The sequence below is a fragment of the Oncorhynchus masou genome, chromosome 19, assembly GCF_036934945.1.
Source record: "Oncorhynchus masou masou isolate Uvic2021 chromosome 19, UVic_Omas_1.1, whole genome shotgun sequence".
Taxonomy (NCBI): domain Eukaryota; kingdom Metazoa; phylum Chordata; class Actinopteri; order Salmoniformes; family Salmonidae; genus Oncorhynchus; species Oncorhynchus masou.
Genome location: NC_088230.1, coordinates 15,343,220 through 15,358,376, shown reverse-complemented (window position 1 = coordinate 15,358,376; position 15,157 = coordinate 15,343,220). Strand labels below are relative to the sequence as shown.

Below are 15,157 nucleotides of genomic sequence, written 5' to 3'. Positions count from 1 at the left end.
TCGTTCCTGTTCCCAAGAAAGCTAAGGTAACTGAGCTAAACGACTATCGCCCCGTAGCACTCACTTCCGTCATCATGAAGTGCTTTGAGAGACTAGTCAAGGACCATATCACCTCCACCCTACCTGACACCCTAGACCCACTCCAATTTGCTTACCGCTCAAATAGGTCCACAGACGATGCAATCTCAACCACACTGCACACTGCCCTAACCCATCTGGACAAGAGGAATACCTATGTGAGAATGCTGTTCATCGACTACAGCTCGGCATTCAACACCATAGTACCCTCCAAGCTCGTCATCAAGCTCGAGACCCTGGGTCTCGACCCCGCCCTGTGCAGCTGGGTACTGGACTTCCTGACGGGCCGCCCCCAGGTGGTGAGGGTAGGTAACAACATCTCCTCCCCGCTGATCCTCAACACTGGGGCCCCACAAGGGTGAGTTCTGAGCCCTCTCCTGTACTCCCTGTTCACCCACGACTGCGTGGCCACGCACGCCTCCAACTCAATCATCAAGTTTGCGGACGACACAACAGTGGTAGGCTTGATTACCAACAACTACGAGACGGCCTACAGGGAGGAGGTGAGGGCCCTCGGAGTGTGGTGTCAGGAAAATAACCTCACACTCAACGTCAACAAAACTAAGGAGATGATTGTGGACTTCAGGAAACAGCAGAGGGAACACCCCCCTATCCACATCGATGGAACAGTAGTGGAGAGAGTAGCAAGTTTTAAGTTCCTCGGCATACACATCACAGACAAACTGAATTGGTCCACTCACACAGACAGCATCGTGAAGAAGGCGCAGCAGCGCCTCTTCAACCTCAGGAGGCTGAAGAAATTCGGCTTGTCACCAAAAGCACTCACAAACTTCTACAGATGCACAATCGAGAGCATCCTGGCGGGCTGTATCATCGCCTGGTACGGCAACTGCTCCGCCCTCAACCGTAAGGCTCTCCAGAGGGTAGTGAGGTCTGCACAAGGCATCATCGGGGGCAAACTACCTGCCCTCCAGGACACCTACACCATCCGATGTTACAGGAAGGCCATAAAGATCATCAAGGACATCTACCACCCGAGCCACTGCCTGTTCACCCCGCTATCATCCAGAAGGCGAGGTCAGTACAGGTGCATCAAAGCTGGGACCGAGAGACTGAAAAACAGCTTCTATCTCAAGGTCATCAGACTGTTAAACAGCCACCACTAACATTGAGTGGCTGCTGCCTACACACTGACACTGACTCAACTCCAGCCACTTTAATAATGGGAATTGATGGGAAATTATGTAAATATATCACTAGCCACTTTAAACAATGCTACCTTATATAATGTTACTTACCCTACATTATTCATCTCATATGCATACGTATATACTGTACTCTATATCATCGACTGCATCCTTATGTAATACATGTATCACTAGCCACTTTAACTATGCCACTTTGTTTACATACTCATCTCACATGTATATACTGTACTCGATACCATCTACTGTATCTTGCCTATGCTGCTCTGTACCATCACTCATTCATATATCCTTATGTACATATTCTTTATCCCCTTACACTGTGTATAAGACAGTAGATTAGGAATTGTTAGTTAGATTACTTGTTGGTTATTACTGCATTGTCGGAACTAGAAGCACAAGCATTTCGCTACACTCGCATTAACATCTGCTAACCATGTGTATGTGACAAATAAAATTTGATTTGATTTGTTATTGCCCAGCAAAAGCACACCTGATTCAACAACCCTTGCCCTTCATCAGGCGTGCTTTTGCTGGGCCAGAAGAAAAATGTCCAACCTGTCCAGATGGTAAAACTGGTAGCAATTAAGTCATTCTGATGTCTTCTGTGATGTCATGGTCTGGTTGTATGCTGATTGGAAAATTTTATTTTTAGCGACCAGAAAAATAGATCCTTACCTGGTTGTAAGGTCATCTGACGTCTCTTGAGTGTCTCTGCAGAAAATACAATTATTATTATTATTATTATGACGTCCAATGCGGCGACCTACCGTCCTATCCATGGGGTGTACTTGTAGTTCAAGCTGCCTCACAATACAGAGTCAATAGATGGGTTCGTGCCCTTATGGGCGGTTTTGGTTTGGAAAGGATTAGTTGTCCAAGGCTTACTTACTATGCACCGACCTGAGGTGCCTGACCTTTGCCCTTTCTCCTCTAACCCACGGCAGGAGTTCCACGAGACGCTGCACTCCCTGCTGCTGTGGCTGGCCCATGCCGAGAGCAGGCGCTATGCCGTTGACATCCACCACCCGGACACGCCGCCAGGCACGCTGTTGGAGCACCGCAACACACTCACTGTGAGTGAGGGGAGTGGGAGAAGACATAGGGGAAGGGGGAGAGTGAGGGAGAATGCTGGAGGAGGGAGAATGGGGAGGATGGATAAGGGGGGAGGAGGGAGAGGAAGAGAAAGGGGGGTGTGGGGTGGTAGAGGCGATGGGAGTGGGCAGGGGGTGGTTTAGGAGAGAAAAGGGGTGATGATGGTTTGGGTGGTTAGAGTAAGGGAACTTGAGGGGAAATTATGGAGATAGAGGGAGAAAAATGGAGGGAGTACACATGACTTGACAGAGAGAAACACAAAGTTCTAACGGATAGTTCAATATACACTGAGTAGGCTGAGCAGATGGGTGGCAGGTAGCCTAGTGGTTAGAGCGTTAGACCAGTAACTGAAAGGTTTCTGGTTTGAATCCCAGAGCCGACAAGGCTCTGTTGCTGTGCCCTTGAGCAAGGAACTTAACCCTAATTAATCTTGTAAGTTGCTCTGGATAAGAGTGTCTGCTAAATGACTAAACAATAAAAAAATAAATTAATCCAGGTCAAAGCTATGATCCCTTATTAATGTCACTTGTTAAATCCACTTCAATCAGTGTAGATGGAGGAGGGGAGGAGACAGGTTAAAGAATGATTTTTAAGCCTTGAGACATGGATTGTGTATGTGTGCCATTCAGAGGGTGAATGGGCAAGACAAAACATTTCAGTGCCTTTAAATGGGATATGGTAGTAGGTGTCAGGCACACCGATTTGTGTCAGGAATTGCAATGCTGCTGGGTTATTCACGCTCAACAGTCTCCCATGTGTTTCAAGAATGGTCCACCACCCAAAGGAAATCCAGCCAACATGACACAACTGTGGGAAGCATTGGAGTCAACATGGGCTCGCATCCCTGTGGAACGCTTTCAACACCTTGTGGAATCCATTCCCATGAATTGAGGCTGTTCTGAGTGGGGGGGGTTGCAACTCAATATTAATGTTTAGTATACTCATTGTAAATGTTGCACATTCCCTTATCAATGGTTTGGCCAATGAGTTTTTACATTGATAATTTTCCACGGGTTCGGAAGCTCCCCTTCGACTGATGTCTGTGTGTGTGTCCTTTTTTCCAGGGCCTGCAGAATGAGTTGCGGGCGAGACAGAGCCAGGTGGGCTCGCTCCAGGGGCTGTGGGGCCAGCTGCAGCCAGCGGGGGAGGAGGGGGGCGGAGGAGAGCGTAGAGGCTCGGGAAAAGCTCCACGTGACAGCCAACAAACTGTGGACGCTGCTCCGCCAGGTGGCCCACGACCTCAGCGTCGTGCAGGAGCGCCTGGTAAGGAGACCCCACACCAAGTGATTTGAATTTAACATTTAAAAAAAATGCTTCTCCTTTTTCGTTTATTGAGATCATTTAAAATAAAAGTAATTTTTTTCAATGATTGAATTGAACTTTGAGTTTACTTCCTCAATTGACTAACTTCAATCGAATTGAATTTAAACCTGCCCCACAAACCTTGCTAGGGTTTGTGGTTGATTACATTCCAATATAGACAGCTCAGGAAGTAAACTCAAACCTTTGTTGGTTTACATTCTTGATTTGAAATTGAATTGACCCCAACAATGCACTCCACGCTTTATGGATTATGCAATCCCAATCACCAGGGACCTCCACAAGGTGGTGCACATTTTTTATCTCGCCCAACAATCACCAAGCCTTTGATTCGTTGGACCGGGTGTATTAGTTCTTGGCTCGAACGAAACTATGCCTCTTCTGGAGGTGCCCCAGGAATGGATTCAGAAATGACACATTGACAAAGTTCTAGAAATGCACAAAGAACATTGTTTACCAGACAGAATTGGAAACACATTTAGAAGAAACATAAGAAACCAGACTGAAACGGGAAGTCTATGTGGACTTAAAGATACAGCAAGAAACGTTTTCGGGTTTACACTGCAAAGATGTCTTAAAACAAATTTGACACAACCCACATTCCTGAGTCGTGTTCATTAGGGCACACAATGGAAATGGATTTAAGACATTTTGCAATGGAACACCAAAATGAGCCTTTCCTAATAGACAAATCCAGGTAGTCCCTTTTTGTTTCAGTCTGTTTTCTTACGTTTGGTGCCTAATGAACACGACTGTGTTGCTGGCACCATGCTCCATCCAAATGAGCCCATTGAAACCCTGATTAAAGCTGTTAAGCTGTCAAAACATTGGTATTTATTAACTGCATTGCATCGGAACCAGGAGTGTGAGACTTTTATTTAATTTTCTAACCATTCAAATGAACAACCTGACGTGTTTACTGCCCTTGCTGCAGGACTGTGGGACTCTATCTGCAGGTCCGTCTGCGGCTCGAGCTGCAGTTGAAAGTGAGGGGAGAGGGCAGGCGGAGGGCAGTCAGTCCCCGTCTAATGCCAGTCAAGAGGAGAGCACCAATACCACACCAACCTCAGCTGGCAGAAGGTACGTTCAAAAATGCTTTATTACAATAGGTGAAAATAGAATATACAGTATATAACAGAAAATATAAAAAATAGAAATTATTGTCAATGTTGAGATGATTATAGACACTTGGGCTGGAATCCAATTGAAGGTGCACTGCAGTGCTGCACTACCGACAATGTGCCTTTAAAAAGCTCTTTTCCCCCCATGTTCAGAGATCCCATCCATGAATGTCGGCTCAAGTGTTAATTGCCTTTAAAAGGCGCTTTCTCTGTAATGTAGTGGGCAGCGCTGCAACGCGCCTTTGAATGAATTCCTGCTTTGATGTAATGATAAAAGGTTAGTGGTCTCAAGACTTTTTACGTGGAGGCTGAAGTTGCCCCTAGACACTGATCTTTGGTGAGATTTGCATTTCCCCCACTAATAGTTAAGGTTAGGATTGGGTGAGGGGAAACTAATCCTAGATACGTACCTGGGGAAAACTTCATCCCGAAACAGTTGTTATGGTCTATGGAGGTCGTCTGTGGAGGATTCCTGTATGTTTTAACTGATGATTTGCCTAAGTACTGTTCTTCGTCCCTTGTCTTGGACCTCCAGGGGGGAGAAGAGGGACCCAACCCCACCTCGGTCGTTCTTCTACCGCGTTCTGCGAGCCGCCTTCCCCCTACACCTCCTCCTCCTCCTGGTCCTAGTGCTGGCCTGCCTGGTGCCCCTGGCTGAGAACGACCACAGCTGCACACTGTCCAACAACTTTGCCCGCTCCTTCTACCCCATGTTGCGCTACACCAATGGCCCACCACCCACCTGATACAAACACACACACTGACATGAGTGGCCTGCTTCCAAAGCTAACCCATCGATACTCTCTGCTTAAGAGCTGGAGAGAGGACATTGTTACGGTCCCAAAATTGTATTTTAAATATCTATATTTATAGATTTGAATTTATAATTAATTTATTCCCTTAAAAGCCATACCGATGTTCAATTTCTATCAAACAATTGATGTGATCCACCCATTTGGAACTCTTGCCGCTAACGTCACTAGCAAGTACTGTATTTCAAAGGAGACTTGTTTTTGTGAGGTTGTGTTCCGCTTGTAAAGATTTCTATCATAATGATTTGCCCTTCAAGCCATGTATTGAAGTAGCAGTCTGTTGTAGGACCTATCCAGTCCACAAAAACTTTATATTGATGTTCTTTCAGAATAATGTCACCTGCACTCATTCAAAAATGCCTTCTGTAAGCGTCTACTATTCAAATGGTCAAATTTTGCGACCCTTTGACTTGGCTGTGCGAGTGAAATGTTTAATTGGTCGCACTGGTGTGAGCTGCACATTCTACCTGGTCGCCTCAAACAAAACATGCAATTTTTTGGGGCGGCTAAAACCAATGAATTTGTTAAAGAGTAAAGTGCATTATCCTCATGATTCCTGTAATAAATGCCGCTGTGCCTGCCTGTTTCGCTGGGACCGGCTGCAATAATGAGAAAGTCTCTCTCACTCTTCTCCCCCCTCATGATTGCATAACATAAAAAAAAAAAAAAATTTGGAAGTAACTAGTCTCAGCTTTCTGTAGATATCATTTTTTTTCTCAACGATCATTATTGAGCTCAAAGCTCACTGTTTTATAATTATCTGATATGGCTTTGAAATACAGAGAGTGTGAAATGTTGCAAGTGCAGTAAACCTCATTGCAGTTTTTTTTAGGACATTATTTACTGTTAGATTAATACATGGCTACGAGCAGTAGGTGTTATGTTTGGAGTTAGCGATCTAGCTAATATGTTTTGGAGTTTCCAATTAAACTAGGCCTATATATAATATTAGTTCACATAACGATAAAGCCAAATTCATCTTTATTTCACAAAAAAAAAAACGTTTTTTTTTTTTTTTTTAATCAGGAAATTCTAGAGCCCTATTTTGACAGTAAAATACAACAAAAAATTGCCTATTTGTCAACCCACTGGATTAGGTTACCGTACCAAAATATGTTTAATCATGCAATCCTGCTTGGACATGTTAGAAGTAATAACTTGTTGTAGTCCCTTACACCTAATGATGCATTGTGAATGACATTATAAGAGGATGACTGAAATGTATTTTGTGTGACCCTGCTAATTGTATTGGTGTTGGGTGTTATCACCAGATCATGGGATGGTGTCACCAGTTGAAGAAGTTAGTGGCACCAGTGAAACACCTAGGAAACATTTTAGTCTGGAGACCTGGGTCAGTGTGTATGAAGTATGTGCTCTGTATTATTTCCAAATAATATCATTTTGATGTTCTTTACCTCTGAACCTGCACAAGCATTCGTAGCAGTTAAATCATATATCAGGAAGTGTATATTGAGGTAGCAAACATGAATGGGTGCCATTTTGTCACCAGATTGTTTAATTTTTTTAAATGAAAGACATGTTGTTGAACTGTACGTCTTTGTTATTGTCCTCTCCTATACTGCAGTCCCTGGAAATATAGAGCCACTTTTCCACACATTGATACTGTGGAACCAATCAAGAGCACATCTGTCAAACTGAATATTTTGTAAGGGGGAGAATTTGAAGAGCATTTCTTTCACGATAATGAGACATTGGCACACTAGGGTAGATACCAGTAGTAACCAAGACACTGTTATGAATTGGTGCAGAAATAGCAGTTTCCATTTCAATTTCTAAATGAAATTTCTAATGAATTCAGTAATCATTGTTGCGAAAAAGACATTTCCATGGCTGCATAATGTACAGCTGAGTAGGACACTTAAGCCCTAAAGATGGTGGTGTGCTAAATGATTTAGGCTCTCAAACAATGAACTGTATATGTATGCCCCTTTTCTCTGGCAATAAACATTGTTTGTCTGAACAAAAACTCCATCTCTGAATTGGTTTCCTAGATCACTTTAAAACAATACACAAAAGCTACTGATCCCCTGGTGCTACATACAAAATATAAATAAGAGTATAGAATGGAGACTGTTAAAAGGAATACACTACACAAAAACCTATATTTTTGTATTTTGGTAATTTGTCACATGCAAAATACTCACACGCACAATTTAACAAAATGCTTAATAGTTTGAGTGTTTTTGAGTGTACTATTCCTTGAGACTGTTCTTGAGAAAGGACGCCACTGGCACAAAAAGTTCATAATTTAATTTTTATTCTTCAAAGAAACATACTCCTGTGCGACAGTGGGAGAAAATCCACATAAAAATTCACATTGGGAAACGTTGACATTTAAAGCACTCACGTTACAGTTGAAAAAGCATGTGTATCCTTATCCTGCTGGCAGTGTACAGCATTCTCAGAGATTGTTCAAAGCAGAATGCACAGCTGGGCTACAAATGGCTCAGTCATCGGGAAAGTGAAAGGACAGCTGCACAGCTGACTAGTTGAATTAAAAAGAGTTTACTCAAAAACATTTCTTGCTTTGAGAGGAGTCTACTGTTGGTGTTGACAAAGATCAATGGTGTTTGTCTTATAATATTAAACAGCTGATGTGAGCTATGGCCTAGACTCAGATCAGATCTGCATTAACCCACGATAAACAACAACTGTATAGCATATTGCTTTTGTTTGGACGAGGTCTGGGGTAACTGCGTTGGAGCTGTCAAATCAGCGAGCACCCACTCTTGTGGTCATTGTCATGAAACCAAACCCATCCTTAAATCCCACCCGTGTTAGAAATTCAGAATGAGAAAGTGTAGGCTATGTAGAAATGACACCGCCCAAACAAAATAAATTATATGCAATGCAGTTGTCGGTTATCACAGGTTAACTCAGAACTGATTGAATCTAGGCCTTAGTTAACCATTTTTCTAAATGACAGACTAAATGGACCCAGAGATAGCAATTAGCATCCGCATACTATTTTAGATCTCATGTTAAAGAGTAGAACCTCGAGTTACGGACTGACCGATCAAACGGGAAATATGGAATCGGGAAATGTATTATTAATTGCAAAGAAAACGTAAATGTTGCTCATGCGCTTGAGTCTGTAGATTACAGAAACGTAAATGTTTTTTTTTACTAAATGGTTAGAAAATACATGTTAATAAGTGATTCATATTGTCTACAAAGGTTTGATGCGTTAAATTCATTTCAAAGTAAAGAATACGTCAGCATTCTGAACAACCTCCATTCCCGAAGAGTTCACATCTCCTGAGGTCCTATACTGTACTTTGTTATTGATGCTAGAAATCCCCCCAAAATGAGAGATTACAAATTAAGTGTGGGATTCAGCTATGGCTGTCTGGTCATCAAAAGTAAATAATATGCTTCCTTGACCAGAGTAAATATAGCCTAGGTAGGTAATATAAGTGCTACTGAAAGGAAATTGGCTAAATTAGCACAGGAAATAAAGCTAGCACTCTGCTTTTCTATTACTACAAGCTTGGCAAAAGCAGACTGCGACATAGTTGATTATTAAGGCTTTGAAAAGGCTTTAATTCCCCCAAAAAAACTGAGAACTAGGCGTTGGTCTGAAGCCAAAAATACATCATTAGGCCATATGCGTTTTTGGATATAGGCCTAATTTAAATGTGCATTATTGTAGCGTCACCATCTTTATTGCAAAATGAAATAAACACAATTTTAAGCTACATATTCATTTGACAGAGGTAATGAACTGTCCATCGATCAGCACAGCAATATATAAAACAGGACCATGTTTGCAAAACAAGTGGTTCTGAGTTTAAGTCAATATTACACAGATAAACTAACGGTAACAGAAATCAGGAATGCAGACAGGCTCTATATACACTGAGTATACCAAACATTAGGAACACATTCCTAATATTCAGTTGTTTTGATTGTGATCCTACTGTGTGTATTTTAGGACCTCACATTAGTTGAATGTATCATTGGCATTCTAAGGCCTGGATTCAATCCAATGCATGTTGTAGAGTGTTTACCGTGACCATAAATTTAGGAATATTGCCTTTAAAAGCTGCATTGTCGACAGAGCTAACATGACTCGGGTTGAATCCTGGCCTAAATATTGTCAGGTGTGAGGACAACACAAAGCTGATGAATGGATGGAAAGGCCCAGTTAGCAGGTGGGTTATGTTATAGGCAACACCTTACTTGAACCAGTCATAATCGCCGCTACATAACTGTTATCACAAAGACATAACAGATATAATAAACAGTCAGGACAGCTGATGTGTGCGTTTAAGACAAGCTGGTCGCTATGGAGAAGGCACAATCTAAACACTTTCGTGGTCGCCAGTAGCAACTACACAAAGTACAACAGGTCTAAAACAAAACACACAAATAAATGTATTTTCTACTTCGGGTAAACATAACAGCGTTGCACTGTGCTCTTTGAAAGGCGTGAGTCTTATTACAATATTACAATTATTGTATCTCTTCATTTCACCAATGCTGTCTTCCCAGGAGGAATAAACACAGAAACAACATTGTGGTCAGAATTCGATCACATTGCCCACGTATGAAGGGCTGAATTTTAGCTAGAGACATGCGGAGGTAAAACTGACATTCAAGTAAGTCCCAAATTAATTTGTATGAATGTTTGAGTCACACTCCCATTACTGAAGATGGGATTGGACCCATAGGCACTTTTTGCGAAGGAATTAAAAAATCTTCCGTCTTAATTTGCATCTTTATTTGAGGAGACAAAATAGTGTCATTTAGATTTTATTGTTGATTCAAACAGGACTTTGTCCCACTGTGTATGATGATATTATTATTGTGGAGTCCATCTTTCAGGGAATGTGTTCGAGAGTGGAATGACAGTAGCGTGACCCTTCACCTCCACCTTTTCAGCTGGAAATATATTTGTTTATTCGGCCTAATTTGCATACTGTATGCAAAGTTTGAAGCTATACAGATGGTGTAACAAAAACCTAAGGGTAAAGCAAAGGAATAAGATCTTGAGGTGAAGTATATAGTTTTAAAATGTGTTTTTCTTTCTTCCATGACAGTTAAACAATTTGAACCAGTGCAAATGGCCATCTATCTTTTGATTGTCACTCAAAGTTATATTTATTTATATTGATGCTTTATTTATACAGATTATCCCATTGACAGTAAAAAAATAAACAACACGTCACACACCAGATAGGTGCAGCGAATATGGGTTGTTTTACAGGGTCAGCCATGGTAGTATGGCACCCCTGGAGCAAATTAGGATTAAGGGCACATCGACAGATTTTGCACGTTGTCGGCTCAGGTTATTGGCCCAACGCTGTAACGGCTAGGCTACCTGTCGCCCTCAGACAGTACAAAAGAAGAGGGGAGAGTCCATGATGACTGTTGAAAGTGCCTTTTCTTGGGCTTTTCTGTGTCCCAGTAGGCTACTCCTAACTGCCTTCCTCTCATCTCCTTTCCTTCATTGCCACTCATCCACTGATGTTTAATTTCAGACTTTCTCATAGATTCTACTTTCAAACTAGTCTGGCTGATACCGAACTTGAAGTCTCCTAACTTGATGTTGTCAGCACGATGCGTTGATAATGAAGGGCTGTGCTTTTGCTGGTTGGTTCTCACTCAAAACACACGAGCGCCACTCCCTTCCATTACAACTGTTGGATTTTCAAATCCAAACAATGAGATGTCTCAAGCCCCTGCGGGGAAAAAAACATTTCATAAAAATAAATCGATGAGTCCGCTCAATTTCTGAGCAAATGTTGCATTAACAAACTGCCTCCTTTCCAGACCAGTCAGTCACAACTTTCCCTCGCTGTGTGGTCACGTGGGTTGCCCCAGCTAGGCTACATTCAAACCTGATCATAAACCAAAAGACAGCTTTAGCAGGGACATTAAATATTGTTATATTTTTTATGTTTGCGACCTCCGAGAAAACAGTCAAGAACAGTGCTAATGCCTGAAAGGAGATTTCATTGGACAGCATTGGGATGCAGCCCCTCCCAGGCACGATCTGAAAAACCCTTATACTCGTTCCAGTTCCTCTGTTTCAGAGTGGTGTTAAAAGCCGTTCCAAGAAGTAGCCGTCCACAAGAGTCCCAGTCACAATCTCTCCATTGTCCTTTTTGCTGCTAGAGATCCCTTTTCACCACTAATAAAGTGACAAAGAGGAAAGGACAGAGAAAGGGAGAGGATAATAGCAGGTTGGCGTCAGAAAATAAGAGTTCTTTGTCTTTTTGAGATCTCTGAAATTAAGGATCTATTTTATTTGAACCCATCCCCTCGAGACACACACACACACACACTTGAAGCCAGGGTAAGACAGGAGCGGCACCCTTGAAGTTGTTTAAGGGGTTTAAGTGCCTTGCTCAAGGGCAAAACGTCAAGAGAAGGAATGACATAAGACAGGAGAGTGCATACCTGTCTTTCTACCGGGGTCCCTGCAGTCCAATTGCTCCTGCTGTTGAGGCTCGCTTCTGCTGCTGGGGGTCCATGTCTGGCTGGGGCAGCCGCTGAGGTGGTGGGCTGCGGGGGGCTCACCTCTGGACAGGGGCCACCTGAGTAGGCTTGGTGGGGCAGCCGTGGGCTGTGCATGATGTGGGCATCCAGCATCTCCAGCAGCAGGTCGTACAGAGGCACCACGTTCTTCATCTTCATGCAGTGCAGGTGGTCCATGCCCTTGTTACTGCACAATGAGCAAAGACAGAGGTCATGTACACTCACTGAAATACACAGAAATGGGCATAGATTCAATCAGATCAAGTATTAACCGGTGATAGCTGACACCTGCATGCTAATGTTTTAGCGGTGTCTTGGTAGAACTGGTTAGAGCTGTCAAATCGGTGAGCGGCTGCTCTTGTTGCTCATTGTCGCGTTAGAAGTTCCAAATGAGAAAGTGTAGCCTAGAGTGCCTTCAGGAAGAATTCATACCCCTTGACTTATTCCACATTTTTTGGCATTACAGCCTGAATTCAAAATTGATTCAATATAGTATTTTTTTCAGCCATCTACACACAATACCTCATAATGACAAAGTCAAAACATGTTGTTAGACATTTTTGCTAATGTATTGAAAATTGAATCTCATTTTCCTACCCCTGAGTCAATAGAATCACCTTTGGCAACTATTATAGCTGTGAGTCTTTCAAGAGGTGTACTAGTCTCTTAAGAGCATTGTATACCTGGATTGTATAATATTTGTACATTGTTATTATAAAAATTCTCACAAGTTGGTTGTTGATCATTGCTAGACAGCCATTTCCAAGTCTTGCCATAGATTTTGAGCCAATTTAAGTCAAAACTGTAATTCGGCCATTCAGGAACATTCAATGTCATCTTGGTAAGCAACTCCAGTGCATATTTGGCCTTATCTTTTAGGTTATTGTCCTGCTGAAAGGTGAATTTGACTCCCAGTGTCAGTTGGAAAGCAGACAATCAGGTTTTCCTCTAGGATTTGTGCTTAGATCTATTCTGTTCCTTTTCATCCTAAAATACTCCCTAGTCCTTGCCGATTACAAGCGTATCCATAACATGATGCAGCATGCTTGAAAATATGAAGAGTGGTACTCAGTGAAGTGTTGTGTTGGATTTGCCCCAAATATAACGCTTTGTATTCAGGACAAAGGTCATTTCTTTGCCAGTTTTGCTTTAATGCCTTATGCAGGTTTTGGAATATTTGAATTCTGGCCTCATGGTTCCTTCCTCTCCAGCAACTGAGTTAGGAAGGACGCCTGTGCCTTTGTTGTGACTGGGTGTATTGATACACAATCCATAGTGTAATTAATAACTTCATCATGCTCAAAGGGATATTCAATGTCTGCTTTTTTTTAACGTTTTTTTGTGGTTAAATTTATCTATGTTTGAAATTCACTGCTCGACTGAGGGACCTTACAGATAATTGTATGTGTTGGGCACAGAGATGAGACAGTCATTCAAAAATCATGTTAAACACTACTAATATTATTGAGTCCATGCAACTTATGTGTCTTGTTAAGCACAATTTTACTCCTGAACTCATTTAGGGTTGCCATAACCTAAGGAGTTGATTAGTTATTGACTCAAAACATTTCAGCTTTTCATTTTTAATTCATTTGTAAACATTTCTAAAAACATAATTCCACTTTGACAATAATGGGGTAAAAAAATGAAATAATGAAGATTTCTATCAGCCTAATCGAGGTGTAGATTACATCTCACATTCCAGTGTTCAAACTTGTAAACGAGGCTTCATGGGATTTCTATTAATGAAACTCCGTGCAGCCAATGGTAATGTCTGCTTTAGGTATAACCAGAAGCCGCTTGTGCATTTGACAGCTTTACCACAACAGTAGTAGAAAAATAGAGAGAGTGAACAAATGTGAACGATGATGAAGGCCAGTGATGACGATGCGTCTAGCGACTTGCTGGTGCCGAAGCCTAGTGTGATGACTCAATCACCAATTTTGAAATAGTTTTGGCTGAATCAACTAAATTAATGTTACTGTTTGGATTGTTTCAAGAGTTCATAAAGAGCTATGCATTTTGACACACTTTATTGTAACTGTGTTATTCTGTTCGTCGGAAGGCAGATTGTTCAAAGAAGATTGACACGGGGGAGGGGGGGACGCTCTTCTCATACAGTTTTGAGGGACGGTGATCAGGTTAGAGGCTGCCTGTGAAGTTTCATGCCTTTTGTTTAAATGTTTTGGGCCATGCAAAGTCGTGCTCTTGGAAGAATAAAAGCTGGATTTAAACTTTGATCATGGAGTCATTAGTAAACCAATCTCCTGATGTACCTTAGAAAATTCACCATTGTGACATACAATCATAAGACTTATCGTGAATATTTCTGATATGCACCATTTGATAATTGTATTCTTCCTGCATAACTGTAATAAATCTGATTACCTTTAATGGATAAGAACTGTAGTCTTCACATTCCTGAGTAATATTCCTTGAATTATTATTTGGTGAATTGTCTCATGGTAAATGTTACTCACAATACACATAGCATATATGCTTGACCTCTAACTGTTCAGCTCTGAGCTAAGGTTAACTCAATCATTTAATGCTAAGACATTGATCACAAGATATTAGCTCCTTGTCCCTTAGCCTCTTAATAATTGCGTAATGGGAAACCTAGACACGTGCATTTTATAGTATTCTGAGTGGTGACCTTGGTTAGATCAATTTTATGGGCCTATAGCATTCAAATGATAATGGAGTCAGATGGTATATCATATTAGGATCGTAGACCCCTACACTCTGTCATCCTCAGACAAAGTCGATTTTCACTTATCTACATAGTTCGAACACCACCAAAACAACCGCTATGTGGATGTCAGCTAAAGCGGATCTGATTGTGTAGAGCCCATGGTCTTCATCAGATTACCTTGTAAACACCATGTTGGTTGAAAAGCTTTTTCTGTATAACGCAAGCTTAATTAAAAGGTCACTCGTGGTAGCAGCAAACAGTCGTGACGGTTGTCTCAGTCGTGGCGGTAGTGACAATGTGGTGGCTCAATCTTGACGGCGGTGACCGTATTGAAAATTTGACTATACCGTAGTGGCAAAATGATAA

At 41.8% G+C, this 15,157-nt stretch overlaps 2 protein-coding genes across 2 annotated transcripts in view; one reads left to right on the top strand and one right to left on the bottom strand.

The window, feature by feature from the left end:
- The window catches only part of LOC135505860 (nesprin-2-like), a 246,229-nt gene extending 238,650 nt beyond the window's left edge, over positions 1-7,579 (top strand). The window contains 5 exon segments of the mRNA XM_064925056.1: positions 2,192-2,320; positions 3,404-3,484; positions 3,486-3,602; positions 4,594-4,739; positions 5,316-7,579. Coding sequence (XP_064781128.1) covers positions 2,192-2,320; positions 3,404-3,484; positions 3,486-3,602; positions 4,594-4,739; positions 5,316-5,526 — 684 coding nt within the window. The 3' untranslated portion in view covers positions 5,527-7,579.
- A 274-nt stretch (positions 7,580-7,853) lies between these two features.
- Positions 7,854-15,157, bottom strand: part of esr2a (estrogen receptor 2a) — a 38,059-nt gene continuing 30,755 nt past the window's right edge. The window contains exons 9-10 of the mRNA XM_064925055.1: positions 12,019-12,283; positions 7,854-11,749 (exon numbers count right to left, since the gene is read on the bottom strand). Coding sequence (XP_064781127.1) covers positions 11,744-11,749; positions 12,019-12,283 — 271 coding nt within the window. The 3' untranslated portion in view covers positions 7,854-11,743. The remainder of the gene's footprint in view (positions 11,750-12,018; positions 12,284-15,157) is intronic.